Source organism: Nicotiana tomentosiformis, chromosome 6, assembly GCF_000390325.3.
Source record: "Nicotiana tomentosiformis chromosome 6, ASM39032v3, whole genome shotgun sequence".
NCBI lineage: Eukaryota > Viridiplantae > Streptophyta > Magnoliopsida > Solanales > Solanaceae > Nicotiana > Nicotiana tomentosiformis.
In genome coordinates this window covers 145,936,500-145,953,993 of record NC_090817.1, presented here as the reverse complement: position 1 = coordinate 145,953,993, position 17,494 = coordinate 145,936,500, and the positions used below count along the sequence as shown (strand labels likewise).

Genomic DNA, 17,494 nt, shown 5'->3' with positions numbered 1-17,494 from the left:
TGAGCGAGCCTACTACGGCTGAGAAGTTACATGTACTGAGCCTTATAGGGTCGGACATTTATTTTACTTACTATATTGAAGGAGTTGAGTCAGTATCAGCAGGTAAGTATATCTCCAGTTCAATTTTGACTCCCAGTTACTTTCAGTTATTATAATATCAGTTCAGTTTCAGCTTTCAGTTATGTTATTACCTTACATACTCGGTACATTATTTCGTACTGACGTCCTTTTTCTGGGGATGCTGCATTTCATGCGTGCAGGTTCAGATAGACAGACGGGTAGACCTCCTCAGTAGGTGTTTCCCGAGTTCAGCCTGGTCGGTAAGCTCCACGTCCTTCGCAGTTATCGGGTCTAGTGTTTCGTATACATCTTCTGTATGTATGTATATATGTTATGGGTAGATCGGAGCCCTGTTCCGATCACAATACATCCATCAGTAGAGGCATGTAGATATATCCTGTCAGCTAGTGCAGTATGTCGGGCTTGTAGTCCTGGTATATATATTTTGTTGGTTTGTGAGCTGTAGTAGTTATGACGGCCTTGTCGGCCTAGTTTTATATTGATGTCTAATCAGCGCTAGTTTCCGTTTAGTTTTATATTTTCCTTTGCAAAGTGTCTTTCAATGTGTCCCCATGGCCAAATTATGACATTATACGTTTAGAGTCCCTTAGTTGCAAGATGGTATGCTAGGTTAGGTGAGGCACCGGGTGCCCGTCTCGCCTCCCAGGTTCGGGGCGTTACCCACGGATGATGTATAGATTACAGAGGACTTGTCATACGAGGAAATTCCAGTTTCCATCCTAGACCGACAAATCCGCAAGCTACAAAATAAGGATCTAGCATCCGTGAAGGTTTTATGGAGAAGCAAGAATGTGGAATAGATGACGTAGGAAGCGGAGGAAGAAATGAAGTCAAAATACCCCTACCTATTTCAAACTGAAGATATGGCTCGAGATGGGATGCTACAACACAACTCTATTCAGGTGAGTAGGTCATCAGGTAAGCTCTTATTTCTTGACTTTCAGTATTTATGATTTACGGTTGTGTGAGGCAATGTGTTGCTATTTATAGACATTGGCCATGTGTGGCATGCATATTATATTTTCTAGCGGCATGCAGGTTGGTTTTAGTCTAGTATACGGAGGAGACTCTCACAAAAATTTTCCAAGGTCTCTAAGAATAAACATTCGAGGACGAAATTTCCTGGGGGGGGGGGGGGGAATTTCTGTTACACCCTATATTTTCGTACGTAAAAGTGCGTCGTGAGCAAACTAATGTAGGACCAAAAATACGATCATCTTTGAAAATATATAATGTAAGTTAATCATGTTACCTCGGAGGTTACAAATATTTAAGATCATGAACAACAAGTACAAAGAGGGTTGGAAGGTTCAGAAGCTAAAGGAATTGAAGAAAATAATGTTTCGTCGAAAGTCGACAAGTTGAGAATGTTATAACATGTACCTTTGGGGTGAGACCAGGGTATTTAACATGATAAGTAGGTTATGTTATGGGTTATGTTAGTCGTATGATAGTCGTGTATTATGTTTTAAAGTCAAGCGAGTGGTGGAACAAAAGTCGATAAAAATCATCACAAGTTACATTCATAAGTTTTACTGAAACTTTGGGTCAAATGTAACTGCGATTTTCTCCTAATATACTTAGAGTTATAGGGTCTTCCACCCATCAAATTGAATATATATGAGTCTATTTACTAACTCATTAAACCGTTTGTCAATACGATATCGCAGTAGAGCGATAAGGGCGTTTTTGTGAGACTGCACAGACTGTCAACTACTTGCTTAAATGAAAATCCAAAATGGGCCAGTTCAAGTCGTCCAAATATGGGCCAGTTTGGTTCATCCAAAGAGGCCTTTTTAAAGCCCTGTCTCCTTCATATATTAGACTGATAATAATACATAATAACCAGACATAAGATCTGCAAAAATCCTCCTAAAAATTACCCACAAACCCTAATTGATTTTTTCTCCCTTTCAAGTTCTAATTGGAGGCAAAACCTAGAGTTTGAAGAACCAAGATAGGAGCTGAGTTATCCAACAAATAAGGTAAGTTTACTGCTCTCTTTCATCCATTTTATTCTGCTGTAAATGCATATTACATCGTTATATATTTGTAATAACTCACGGGACGGTGATCGGAAGCCGTGAGTTCGAGTTATTCACTTTTCGGACTATTTTGTGCACTGTTTTGTGTTGCTGTTGGGCTGCGTGTTTTACTACTGTTTTGTGAAGTTTTGGAGGAGGAAGGGTGTGTATAAATACCACATAAATGCAGGGTGGTGGGCTAGTCGTTTATTGTAATATTTTCGTTCTGTTTGATACTACTACGATGGTCGTTTTGTGTATGAAGAGATTGAGGTGTGTTGGGCTGTTTTGTAGTATTTTGTGGTGTATACAAGGTTGGAAAATAATGTATATATATTTTTATTGTTTCATTCTTGTATTGTTGGTGTTATCTTGAATTTGGAGGAAGTAAGTATTATAGGGGAGATGCTGCCCGTTTTAATACAAAATAAGCTTGTTGTTCGTTGTGCGATAGTTGTACCTTTTGTAACTTAATGATAGTATTATTATCGTTGTTATATATTAAGGAGCGAAGAGGCGAGTTCAACTTGGTGATTGAAAAGATTGTGATAAGGTATGTTAAGGCTAAGCCCTTCCTTCATTTTGGCATGATCTCGTAACTACATGTGTTTGATAACGAGGCATAAAGAGAAGTTCATACTCCCGAATTTATATACATTATCCCAGTCTCATAAGTTACAGTATTCTCCCTTATCGGGACTTTATTTTTAATTGAGTATTGTCTTCTTCCAGTCAAGAGAGCAAAGTGTGTGTGTGTGTGTATATATATATATATATATATATATATATATATATATATATATATATATATATATATATATATAGTATTACAGTATTTTTACCACCATCGAGCTATAATCAGGGGGCAGGCCCCTATTGGGCAACCTCTGATCAGATGGTAAGTTATATACCGAGCCTACTGTGGCCGAGCACCTATGAGCGAGCCCAGGATGGCCGAGATACAGAGCCTAGTATGGCCGAGCGCCTATGAGCGAGCCTACTACGACCGAGAAGATACATGTACTGAGCCTTATAGGGCCGGACATTTATTTTACTTACTATATTGAAGGAGTTGAGTCAGTATCAGCATGTAAGTATATCTCCAGATCAACTTTGACTCCTAGTTACTTTCAGTTATTATAATATCAGTTCAGTTTGAGCTTTCAGTTATGTTATTACCTTACATACTCGGTACATTATTCCGTACTGACGTCCTTTTTCTGGGGATGCTGCATTTTATGCGTGCAGGTTCAGATAGACAGACGGGTAAACCTCCTCAGTAGGTGTTTCCCGAGTTCAGTCTGGTCCGTAAGCTCCACGTCCTTCGGAGTTATCGGGTCTAGTGTTTCATATACATCTTCTGTATGTATGTATATATGTTATGGGTAGGTCGGGGCCCTGTTCTGATCACAATACATCCATCAGTAGAGGCTTGTAGACATATCCTGTCAGCTAGTGCAGTATGTCGGGCTTGTATGCCTGATATGTATATTTTATTGATATGTCAGCTGTAGTAGTTATGACAGACTTGTCAGCCCATCTTTATATAGATGTCTAGTCAGCGCTAGTTTCTGTTTAGTTTTATATTTTTCTTTGCAAAGTGTCTTGCAATGTGGTCCCATGGCCAAAATATGACATTATATGTTCAGAGTCCCTTAGTCGCAAGTTGGTACATTAGATTAGGTGAGGCATCGGGTGCCGGTCTCGCCCCCCAGGTTCGTGGCATGACAATTTCTGTAACCTTTGTTCCTTGATTTGGAAAGTCCATGTGACTTGGTTGACTACAAGTTGGGAATCACAATGTAGTATTAACCGTTTTGCTCCTTACTTGAGTGCCAGCCTTAACCGTGTAATTTTGGCCTCATACTCGGCCTCATTGTTAGTCATATATTTGGGCACCTTATGGACTGGCAAATCACTTCGCCGATTGGGACTTCGAGTATGAGTCCCAGTTCGGACCCTGGCACGTTAGACGCATCGTCGGTGTACAGGACCCAGAGGTATTGTGTTTGAGGAGAAACGTGGGCGGCTTCTCTTTTAACTACGGGCATTACTTTTGCACTGAAGTTGACGACAAAGTCAGCAAAAAATTGTGACTTTATTGCCGTTCGCGGTTGATATGTAATATTGTTCTCGCTCAATTCGATGGACCATTTGGCCAACCTTCCCAACAACTCAGGTTTATGCAAAATGCTCATTAGGTTAAAAATCGTGACGACCGAGATGGGGTGGCACTGGAATATGGTATAAGATTTCGTGTAACTACAACTAAGGCCAGGGCCTATTTTTCGAGATAAGGGTACCTCGTCTCGGCATCGACTAATATTTTGCTAACGTAATAGATGGGAGACTACGTACCTTTATTTTCTCAAACCAAGACTGCGCTTACAACTACTTCGGATATAGCAAGGAAAACGAGGAGACGTTCCCCTGGCTCCGGTTTTGAAAGTAATGGTGATGATGAAGGTACACTTTCAACTCCTTCAGGGCCTGGACACACTCAGAAGTCCATTGGAAGTCGTTATCCTTTTTGAGTACGCTGAAAAATCTGTGACACCTGTCTGATGATCGTGAGATGAATCACGAAAGGGCGGCGATATGGCCTGTCAACCTCTGAACCTATGTTTTGGTGGTCAAGTGTTCTGGTATCCCCTCGATGGCTTTGATTTATCAGGATTGACCTCGATTCCTCATTGTGATACCAGGAAACCCAGAAATGTTCCTGATGCCATACCGAACACGCATTTTTTGGGGTTTAGTTTCATTCCGTATCATCTGAGTATGTCGAAGGTTTCTCTCAGATGGTCGATGTGATTTTCTTTCTTTTTGGACTTGACTAGCATGTCGTCTATGTAGACTTTCATTGTTTTGCCGAAGGGCATGACCTTGTAGCAGTACGTCCCCTGTTGAGTGACGAATGTGGTTATCTCCTGATCTTCTTCTTCTATGAGGATTTGACTGTAGCTTGAATAGGCGTCCAAGAAGCTCAATAGTTCATGCCCGGTCGTTGAGTCGATGAGTTGGTCGATGTGGGTTAATGGGAACGAATCCTTGGGGCATGCTTTGTTCAAATATGTGAAATCCACGCATATCCGCCATTTCCCATTCTTCTTTTTCACCATCACCACGTTGGCGACCCATTGGGGATACTTCGACTCCCCGATGGAGATACTTTCCAATAGTTTCTCCACCTCTTCTCGTACTGCATCATTAATCGCGGAGTTGAACTTATGCCTAACCTACCTCACCGGGGGGTATAATGTGTCGACGTTCAATTTATGCGTGGCGATTTCCTTCGGGATACCCGACATATTTGCATGGCTGAAAGAAAACAAATCTGCGTTAGTAGTTAAGAATTGACAGAATTTACCTGGTTGCTGAAGTATACAATCGATGTAAGCTTTCTTGATGTGATCGTTGTTGTCCAATTGAACGGGGTCGAGGTCTTCTATGGACGATTCCGTAGCTTCGACCATGTCAGGGTCTATGATCTTGTCTTCGCTATCATCACATATCAACCTCGACCCTACTGATTGCTATGCCTCTTCTCCTTGGTCCTTCGCTTGTTGAGTGGTTGTACAGTCTAGAGCGATGTGGTAGCATTCTTGGGATGTGCGTTGTTCCCATCTTATGCTGAATATCCCTTAGGGAGTCGGGAATTTGATGACCTGGTATAAGCTAGAGGGGATGTCCCTCATGGTGTATATCCATGGTCACCCTATTATGGCGTTGTACGTTGTGTCTTGGTCCATGATGTGGAATGTGGTTTCTAAAGTGACGCCACTAAGCGTGATTTCGCCTGAAGTTCGCTCAACTGCATTGTCAAAACCAGATAGCATGATATAACACGATATTATCTTATTTTCGAGTTTCATTTGTGCAAGTACTCGAGGATGGATAATGCACGCGCCACTCTCATCGTCTACTATAATGTGTCTCACATAAGTATCTAAAATTTGTAAAGTAATAACAAGGGCATGATAGTGAGGGAAAACCAAGCTATTGGTGTCTGACTTATCAAAGATGATACTTTCTTCGAGTTCGTCGTACCATTCGTAGGTGATCGACTATTTAAGCTTGTGGGTAGTGGTTAAATTTACGTTGTTGATAGAAGCATCTTCGTCGCCGCCGATGATCATGTGGACGGTGCGGGTTGGTGAGGGCAGGTTCGGCGGCCCTTGATGTTGTTCGCTCCCTCTGCCAAAGTTGGTCCTTCCTCGGTCGCTCAGCAACTCTTTGAGGTGTCCCTGTCGAAACATGTTTACGACCTCCTGCCTTAGGGTGATGCAATCTTCGGTTTTGTGCCCTGGTTCTTGATGGAACTCGCAAAGGGTATCCGATTTTCTGGTATTCAGATCTGACCTCAACTTTTGTGGCCACTTTACCTTTGTTCCGAGCTTCTCCAAGGCGTAGACTATTTCTCTAGGTGACACGCAAAAGTTGTGAGCAGATAGCAAAGACGGCATACCTCTTTCGTTCCGGTGAGTCCCTGTCCTTGATCTGGGTGGGCCTTCTTCGTGGCGGGAGGGGGGACAATGGCCGCTCTAACATATGGTTGATGTCGTTCCTTGTTGGGTCGTGAAGCAGCGAGGTCCCTTCTGGTATCATTTCTTCGATCTTTTCTGGATTCGGCATGTACAGAGATTAGTCGATGAGTTGGTCCATTGAGGTCGTCCTCGTCTGCTCCGACCTCGGCACAATATGCGTTGTGTATTTCATCCCAAGTGGTTGGGGTATACTTCATCAGTCGACTCAATAGCTTTCTAGTTGCCCTCGAACCGTCCCTGCTCAGCCCGTTATGGAAGGCTGTGACTGCCATCCCCTTTGACACATTCGGTAGGGTCATCCTTACTCGATTGAAACGGGAGAGGAAGTCCCTCAGCCCCTCTCCTGGAAATTGCTTAATAGAAAATATGTCGTTTACTCTTACCTAGGCTTTCTTGGCCCAAGCATGGGCCGTTACGAACTTGCCAACCATCTCTTCGAAAGTTTCAATGGAGCACGCAGGTAGTTTGCAATACCAGGTCAACGCTCCTCCCGTGAGGGTTTCACCGAATTTCTTCAACAAAATGGAGGATATTTATTCTTTGGCGAGATCGTTGCCTTTCACGGCGGTGACATAGTGAGTCACATGATCTTCAGGGTCGGTCGTGCCATCATATATTTTTAGGTAGGGCGGTATTTTGAAGGACATCGGTATGACATGCAGGGTTGCATCGTCATTGTATGACTGCTCGACAAATCGGCCGTCGTCTCTTTTCGGCAACAGTTTGGGGGCGCCCGGTATTTTATCGACCCTTTCCTGGTGTTTTTTCATTTGATCTCGGAGTTTCTTATTCTCGTTGTCCATTTGCTCCATCATTTTCAAAATGCTTGCAAGAGCATTATCACCTGCATTATCAATGGTGTTATGAGTAATACCTGCTGTTGGAGGTGGATGGAGTTGGTCACATTGTTCATTCGCCCGTTGCACAGTGCAAATCCTTGCATTTTTCACAGCCGTATCTCGGGCAGACTTGTTGAGGATGCCAACTAGCGTGTCGATGAGCCATGTTTCGAGGAGCTTTTTTACATCTGGGGGCGTCTTTCCCCCACACATGTGGAGGCTCCCTTACCAAGAGATTTTGTGATGCTGTAGTGAGGAAGGGGTGACCCATCTCGCCTAGGGGAGGCGTTGGGGATTGCGTCTTCGTACGTTGTTTCACATCTCTCATTGATGACGTTCATGGGGTTGGTTGGGAGGTTACTTATTATTCTCGCCCTTTCTTCTCTGTTACCTGCCATATTGGATTTGTGCATACAAAGAAAGAAGATCTTATTCTTGCTCTTTTTTTTACGTCACCGATCCATGTTAGTTATAGATCTAGAAGAAACTATAAATTTAACTAGAAAATTTCCACATACGACGCTAAATTGTTTGACCAAAAAGTATGACTTTCGGCTAAAAGAGTTAAGTTTGTATAATAATGGGTTAAACCTATTTAAAGTAGTATCTCTAGATGTGAGTTTAGAAAACGTGAGTAACATTAGACATATCTAGAAATGTGTTGACTATAACATACATTGACTGTTCTGAAAAGTGTGAGCAATAATGGGAGGAGAACTAATAATAAAGAACATTAAATGACATTTAAGTAAATAGGATAAGTGGTTCACCCAATAAAGGATGAACTAGATGATTGTCCCTCCTGACAATGATGAATGACAGATAAATCCTCGAATGTTCAAATTATTCTCGGATCTAATGGAAAAGTATGGAATAATATGAACAAGAATCTTGACAAAAAGGTAGTGTTTGTATTTTTATAAGAGAGAGAGAGAATCTTTTATCAAAAGTCCGTTCTTATCAAATGAATGTTCCATGCCCTACATTATTGTCTCTTTTTCTATATATATATATATATATATATATATATATATATATATATATATATATGAGACATACCCCTAACACACCCTATTAGTACAAGTACAGAGAATATCCTCTAAAATATTCTCTTTAATATCCCATTTTAAAAACTAGCAGTTACAACTCTGCTAATGGCATTTGATCTCGCCCGTTGTTGACATCTCGACCACAAACCTCGCTGCTTCCTGATCGACCTCGACTGACCCATTCCTTTGTGCTTTATTGCACTAAATATTTAAGGGCAGATTTCGACCTATACAGAATTGAATTCATAATTTTAAAAATGCGCCAAGTTTAATCCTACGCAAAAGAATTTAAACATCATAATCATGAAACTTAGATTTTAAATTTGTTGTGAATACACACCGGAGGTGGGTGTTAGGGCATCTCCAACCCTCCCCCATTTCTCCATAATGCAACTCCTTTTTGCCAAAATATGGCTCCAATGCTCTCCCATTTTTGCCCCCAAAATGGGGGATAAATAGTGTTACTTCAAAATGTGGCTCTAATGCTCCCCCATTACTATTCACCCATACTTTATTACTCCCTCCGTTTCAATTTATGTAAACCCATTTGACTAGGTACGGAGTTTAAGAAAAGAGAGAAGACTTTTAAACTTGTGGTGTAAAATGAAGCATATATTTTTGGTGTGGCTATAAATCATTGTATAAAGGTAAATTGTTTCTAAATAAGAAAATGGGTCATTCTTTTTGGCACGGACTAAAAAGAAAATAGGTTCACATAAATTGAAACGGAGGGAGTATTATTTTTGGCAAAATACATAAGTTACCCCTGAACTATGGACCAAATATCTGTTACACACTTTCTGATCACGAAAATCATATTACACACTCAACCTTTCGAAAGTATATCAAAGACACCCCACTTTTTTCTTGACCATTTGTCAAAATATTTGTGAAGTCACGCACCAATAAAATCGTGACACGTGTTATTATTTTTATTAAAAAATAAAATACTTAAAATTACCCCGAACCCTTCTCTTTTCCATCTCTTTTTGTCCCCCCTCGCATCTCCATTGCCGCCGACTGTACTAGAACCACCACCTTCAAACCAAAAATTAGGAGCCTAACTAGATTTAGTCCCAAGTTTTAGATTTTAAATTCAGATCTAACACACACAAAAATATAAAAAAACAAGACCCAAAACTCAAAACTCAAAACCAGAAAAGATGTTATGGTTGCCCGATTCGCCGGCATCCTCTCTGACCAGAAAACCACCCAATTAATAATTTTCTTGACAATAGTGACTGATGTTGACCATTTTTTGTGATAGAGGGTGGATTTAGGTGTAAATATTGGCTGCAAAATGAAAAACCCATAACTAAGAACATCAAAATTATCCTCTACAAACTAACACTTTAAATGGTGGTTCTGCCATGGATGAAGCTAAAAGCTAAAACAATTATACGGATGTAGCTGAGAATTAGGAAGAAACAACTGATTAAATATTATGTGTAGAAGAAGATGAAGAATCCTAAGTTGGAAACTATTTGATAAAGCAAGAAAGCCATGGAAACCGGGGGATCCACCGATCAGTGGACTTAGTAGGATACTATGTCCCTTCGTCGGCAACAAGGTACAGAAGATGATTAAAAAAATAAAAAGGCTTTAGAAACAAAAAAATTACTATTCACTCGCCTCCTCTGAGTGTAAAACACTCGCATGCCACGCTAAACAGGTGTGTACTAGACACACTTTGAAAAGATTGAGTGTGTAAAATAATTTTCGTGGTCAGAAAGTGTATAAAAGAAATTTGGTCTATAGTTTGGGGGGTAACTTATGTATTTTGCCTATTATTTTTATTATTTAACTCTTTTAATATATCTTTTTATATATACCTAATTATGTTTATGTAATATATTTATAATATTAATTTTACATTTTAACTTTGGCGTATAATTTTGATAATTTTACATAAGTCATAACAGTGCATGGCTCTTTGTTGAGATATGGAAAGCCAGGGAATTTATTAAACTATAAGTCGCATAAAAAATGTGGGGCGACCTGTTAATTTTTTTTTTTTTTTTTTTTGGCTTTTTTGAAACAAAATAAAAACACCATACAAAGGGACACGCCCCACGTATCATATTTTCAACCAAAAATATGAGGAGAATAAAACTTAGTCAAGAGAGTAATTATTTCTCACGTATATAGCAAAGGGCGTTTTGGTCACTAAGCAAACTGGCCATCGAACTGTCATCAATCAGCTGAGTCAGTCATGGAAATTAAAGAAAACAACCTTATGTCTAGCTACTTCCTTTTTATTTATATATCAACCAACAAACATATTTTTCTCTTTATTTACCTGCCTTTCATTTCATTTCCATAAAAAGCTCAAAACAGTATTTCCTCCTCTGCTCTCCTTCTTTCTCCCTCTCTGGCCAATAAGAATTTAAGATATAGAGAAGTGGTTAGTCGTTGCTTCCCCTTTTAGAGCAAAAAAAAGTACCATTTGTTGATCATTTTCAGAAAAACAAAGCTTACTAGTATTCCAAGATTTTCTAGTATTGTTCTAACAAAGAAAAGTTTCCACTCCATGTGAACACTAGCTAGTCTTCTCACTCTCACATCAATCTCTTCATCATCATCAAACTATATATCTTCAATTCTTTTTCTCTTTTTCTACTTCTAGTAGGGTACTTCTCTCTTTTTTTCGGTGTATTACAATTTTAGAATTTGTGACAGTAGTAATTCGTCACAAGTCTTGACTTTTAATTTCTTACTCAGTGAGAAAATTAGGCATAGAAAAACTTTCACAAGAAAAATACCTAATCCATGGCTTCTTTCACGGAAGTAGAGAGTTCCAACTTCCACATCAGCATCCCCCAGAACAATAACGACGACGACGACAACAACAACAACGATGTTAATGTTGGAAGTACTACTGCTTCTTCTTCTTCAACGGCGTCTACCTCAAGTAGATACGAGAATCAGAAGCGAAGAGATTGGAACACTTTCGGACAATACCTAAAAAACCATAGGCCTCCACTCACGCTCTCCCGCTGCAGTGGTGCTCACGTCCTAGAATTCCTTCGTTACCTTGATCAATTCGGCAAGACTAAGGTTCATATTCCGGTAGGAATATATTCTCTTATTATACTTTTTTTAATCAATTGAAAAATAAGTGGGCGTTTAGACATCAGAATTGTGAAATTCCTACTAGTGCGGTTTACCTTCTATGTGTGTTTTGTAGGCTATTACACAGAGGGTTTACCTTCGGGCAAAGTCTGTAGCGATTGTGAGTTTTACTCGGATTCCAAAATAAAAATTAGAGTCTGTGTTTGGACATGAATACAATTTTGAAAAATAATTTTTTAGAATTTTTCATATTTCCTATAAATAAATTAACTTCAAGAGAAATTTCAAATTAAAAAAAAAAAAGTGAAATTTTTTATGGCAAAACGAGCCCTAAGGTTGATTGTTGTTTTGACAGATGTGTCCTTTTTATGGTCACCCAAATCCTCCAGCACCATGTCCGTGCCCGGTTAAGCAAGCTTGGGGGAGCCTTGACGCACTCGTTGGTCGTCTTAGAGCTGCTTTTGAAGAAAATGGAGGAAAACCTGAGACGAATCCGTTTGGTGCTCGAGCTGTTAGGCTTTACCTACGTGAGGTTCGTGATTTGCAATCCAAAGCAAGGGGAGTTAGTTATGATAAGAAGAAGAAGAAGAAAAAGCAGAAACTCTCTCCGCCACCGCAACAGTTGCCGGATACACACTCAGGTGACGGTTAACGTAATGCTTTTACCAGCATTTAAATGGTGTTTCTCTTCTTTTACTTCTGCTAGCCACATCCTATATCGATCCAAAGCATAGATTTTGGGTTGTACGGTTTCCATCTTTTCTTGTAGATGCAAAAGAGTTAATTACTCTAGTGGACCTTTTCATCAACGGTAAAGTTACAAGCTGTGAAAATCATTTAGGATATCATTTAGGATAGATTGGTTACAACATGCTTCCCCGCAACAGTACTGGTGCTCACATATTAGAATTCCTTCGTACCTTGATCAATTCATTAGCTTGAAAGTTCAGTTTAATTGTTTTTTGAAAATTGATGAAATTGTGTTTGGATATATATTTAACTTAGAGAAAAATTAAAGTTTGAATTGATTTTCTCCTTTACCTGGCTAACATATAGTATTATGCTTTAGAAGCACTTTGATATTTTTCTAATTACTTGGTTTAAAGGGAGAAGCATAGGCTTTCTCTCTTTAGCCTATGCTTTGACACTTTTTTACAACAACAAAGTATAATCCCATAAGTAGGATCTAAGGAGGGTAGAATGTGCGCAGCTTTATCCCTACCCTGGAAGGGTAGAGAGACTATTTTCGATAGACTCTCGGCTAAATAAAAGACGTAAGAAGCACTAATAACAAGTAATAATTAATAACGAGACAATATATTTAAAAAATTAAAGCCAAGATAACAATAAAGACTATGAAAGAAGTACTGATAGCAAGTAACAACAATACAAGGTTATGTAGTGAGAGCAAACTAAGGGAGTATACGGGTGGTAAGTAACGACAATACAAGATATGCGATAATAGCAAGTCAAGGATAAAGGACTAGCATTAATAGTATTGAACTAGTGAAGTCAAGCTAAGGTATGCTTAACACTTTTTTACTCTTTTAAAATTATTTAGTGGGGAATATATGAAGCAAAATTTTGACAGATAAAGATATATTCCTATAATCACACTACTAATCGTCTCAGATTATCATAGGATGATTTAATAAAATGGTTGACTTGGGTATGACTTTCTTGACCTAATTACCTAGTCTTAATGTGTATGCCATCTATTCAGCTCACTATCTTTTGGTTCTGTTTTTTTCTGCATCTTCTAAAAGATAAAAGGTACGCTACCATTTGAGTTATATGACTATCTGCTACGGTGCTACCTTGAGGTCGCGCAAAACCATCGGACAAACTTGAGCTTCCATAGTGGCGAAACCAAAAATTCTAAAAAGAATTAATCACCATATATGCTTTAGTTCCAATTTAGCAGGACTGCACGCAACTACTCACTCGTGAGCTTTATGAATGATGCTTATGCATGTCAAGACCAATAAAAATAGATCAACTTCCCAGGTTTAATGTTATTTGAAATCAAATGTCAGGAGCGAAATAACCTAGCTCCAAGATGCATGCAGCAGTCACTATCAGGAACAAAATCCTGTCTCCTATAAAACGTTGAAAGCATACGAATATAATACAGTGGTTAAAATAAGAAAGATTAACGTTGTAAAGTTGTTGGAATCTTGTGAGAATCATCTTTTTTTTTTTTCAACACTTGATCTTATTCTTACACACATGAAATTTGTACACTGCAGTGAACGATAACTTGCTATAATTTTTTTTTAATCATCTGGTATTCGAAATCAATTACGGTTAAAAAGCCTCTCTACCAAGAAAATTTTCAATCCGAATTTTTTTGATTAAGGACGGGGAGATTTTAATCATCCCATGACACTCCTTGATGGTAGTAGACTAATGTTCTTTTTATGCTATATTCGTCACCATTAGGGGTGTACATAAGTCGGGTTGGTTCGAATTTTTCAATTATCAAACCAAACCAATAGTGTCGGATTTTTAAATTTATAAACCAAACCAAACCAACAAAGTTAGATTTTTCAATCTCGATTTTTCGGGTTTTCAGGTTTTTTTCCGGTAAAATCTTCATAGCATAAAATATGTAACTTGTGCTCCAAATATTTCTTAAGTCCTAATAAAATACAACTATATAATGTATTTTCCAAGAAACTAACACAATAATATGAGATAAGTCATAGAATTATACTAAAAGATTCAATAATAAAATTACATAAAATAAATATTGCTAATTAATAAGCCATAATAAAAATTAACACAATCTAAAAATGCTATATAAGTCATGCTAAAATAAGTATAGCTAATAAGTACTAATATTAATTACATAACTAAGCACTAAAGAAAAAGATAAACTAAATTATGCATTTTCATTATAAACCAATGTAAAACTAAAATAATTATCCAACACTATCGTCGTTCCAAGTATTGAATTGAATTTATTTTGTTAGCATTAGTATTGATCGATTTGAACTTTGTTTGAGTTACTACATTAATGAGCTATAAAATTTATGTACCATTCAAAAATATTAAGTCTAAACTTGAAATAATACGTTAAAAGATAAAACTGTAAATACGTTTAAGAAATATTTATAAATTACATTACAATAAATATTTATATGTATAAAATATTTTTAAAAATTATATAAATATACTATCGGGTTGGTTTGTTTTCGGTTTGACTTTTTTAGTTAAAACCAAACCAAACCAAACTAATTATGGTCGGGTTTTATTTTCCAATGCAAACCAAATCAAACCAAACCACATTATTTTTTTTTTCGGTTTGATTCGGATTATCGATTTGGTGTGATTTATCGATTTTCTTTGTACACCCCTAGTCACCGTTATCGACGTGAAAGAGTTTTTTCGGAAAATATGTCTGGACAAATTTGGTAACATATTAATCTAGAATAGGTTGGTGCTTACACAAATTTGTCACTTTCCCTGACGACTTTATGAAATTTTATCATGGTACGACTTCCTATCTAACAAAATAATGTTACTCCGCATCAAGTTTTAAGAATAGATGGACGAACCTGAATGCTATAAAAAAATTGGTGATCCTGAAACGTGGAAAGAGAGAATACACATAAAACCCAAATCTTGCAACAATATTACCATTATGTACTGTTCTGCAGTAAGGGACAGAACGTCGAAGCTCGTCTTTACAGTAAATTTTTTCAACTGTTTCTACATAAAGGAAAGAGGCCTCTTTTACGTAGAAATTTATTAGGACATACATATATATATATTCATTTCTGCTACAGTCCTTAAGCCACAAGGACTGACACCGCGCATGGGCAAGATCAATGGTTAGAGGGTTTCTTTTACATGCATTATTTTTCATTTGGTATTTAGTACTACCAGCTTTGACACCCAACTAACTCGAATTCAGGCCGAGAAACACTTTTTACTAAAGGCAATTCAGGACTCAAACTAAAAACTTATTAGACAAATAGTTATCACTTCATCATAATCTTGATAATATATGCATCGCACTGGATAAAGGTTTAGCTGTTAAGGTGTCAATAATGTAGGGGTTCTGCCAGAAAAGGATTTAGGAAAAATTATGTGACATAACAAATATATACATTGTATGTATTATTCATATTTATACATTTAGAAAATTATTATTAATAGCTATATTTGAATTGTATAGCAAATTCACCTATAGTTCTAAAATAATAGATAAGTTGTTATTATCCAAAACAAAAGAGCAATAAACTTTTATAGCTTAGTTGCTCAGAGCAAGTACTTAGTAGGCCAAGGTTTTAGTGAGCGTTTGGACATAAAATAGTAAACTTTCTTAAAAAAGTGACAAACTTTTCATGTGAAAAATAATATTTGAAAAATAGAATTGTGTTTGTACATAAATATAATTTTGGGTTATTTTAAAATTTTGTAAGCGTGAGTGAAAATTTTGAAAAATAATTTTTTTGGAGTTTTTCAAAATTTCAAAATTTTTTATTTTCAAATAAAAATTAAAAATTTTATGGCTAAACACTGATTTTGAAAAAAAATAAAAAAAATTCTTATGTCTAAGCATGCTCTTAAATTCGACTGGCAACGAGAGTATTCTATTTTTATGTATTTTACGTGTCGATTACAAATGATATTGTAGTGCTTTATTCCTCAAGAATTTACTACGAGTTGGAGTAGTGGGCTTGGTACGACAATCCTGCAATGTGCGGTCAACTTGATGGGACGTTCCATTTGACAATAGAGTAGGGACACTGTACATAATTCCACGTGCAAATCTGTCATTCATGTCGGGTACAGTAAATCCGTACCCGATTCCTGCTGAGTGGGCCGGACGTTTTTCCCGATCCAATCCAATCATGGACTTTAGGTCTACAGTCCAAAATGAAAGACCCTCGTGGCTAGCTATTACCTCCTCATTTCTCTTTTGAGTCTGGACCGTACAAATTACAATGTACAAGAAGTCTCCATAGTATGGTCCACATCAAAAGCAAGCAAAGCCACTGTTCGTTGCCAACCCAAAAGTGGATCTTAACATAAAACACTGAGATTCGTGGGCCCCTTCTTCACCTTCGACTTTGATCGGTAATATGTGAAATAATTTGACAAATAATCATTTTTCTGACCTGAATTTGTAATTAAGCATTAGGCCTCATTTGTTTTTTAAGATTAAGAAATTTGAATACACATCTTAATGTATTTCAGATTAAGATATCTAAATCTGAATATACATCTGGATATCAAGATGTGTATTAAGATTAAGGCATATGAATCTGAATACACATTTGTGTATGTGTCGAAATCTACTTCAGTACTTGGGATTAAGCAGTATCGAGAAAGGAGTCGGCCGAGGTCGACTAGGAGATGACAAAGACCCTGGTCGAGATGCGGAAGATAGTCGATGTCAAACACCGTAAAAAGAGCTGTAACGGTTTGTTTATTAGGGCAGGATTTTAAAGAGAATATTCTTTGTAATTATACTATTAGGGTTTATCGGGGGTATGTCCCATATAAATAGGAAAAAAGATAATGAATTGAGGCATGTGATATTCATTGTGATAAGAGCACACTTTATAAAATATTCCCTCCCTCTTGAAAAGATACAAAGAACACCTTTTTACCAAGATTCTTATTTACATTATCCTGCACTTTTCCATCAGATTCGAGAAGATTTCGAATGTTCTAAGATCTGTCTGTCACTCATCATTGTCAGGAGGAATAATCACCTAGCTCATTATTTATTGGGTGAATCGCTTCTCCTATTTACTCAAATGCCATTTATTCCTATTTATTATCAGCTCTTCTTCCATTATTGCTTCTATTTTATGACTATTTAATGCTTATTATTGCCAGCCCCTCCTGGATCTGTCCCAACTCAC

The 17,494-nt window shown here is 37.6% G+C and overlaps 1 protein-coding gene across 1 annotated transcript; it reads left to right on the top strand.

The window, feature by feature from the left end:
* The first annotated feature begins 11,158 nt into the window (after positions 1-11,158).
* On the top strand, positions 11,159-12,640 carry LOC104093953 (protein LIGHT-DEPENDENT SHORT HYPOCOTYLS 4-like). The gene is made up of 2 exons (XM_009599793.4): positions 11,159-11,609; positions 11,968-12,640. Exons 1-2 carry the CDS (start codon positions 11,310-11,312, stop codon positions 12,262-12,264), a joined length of 597 nt encoding a protein of 198 aa, XP_009598088.1. The 5' UTR covers positions 11,159-11,309; the 3' UTR covers positions 12,265-12,640.
* Positions 12,641-17,494: the final 4,854 nt, after the last annotated feature.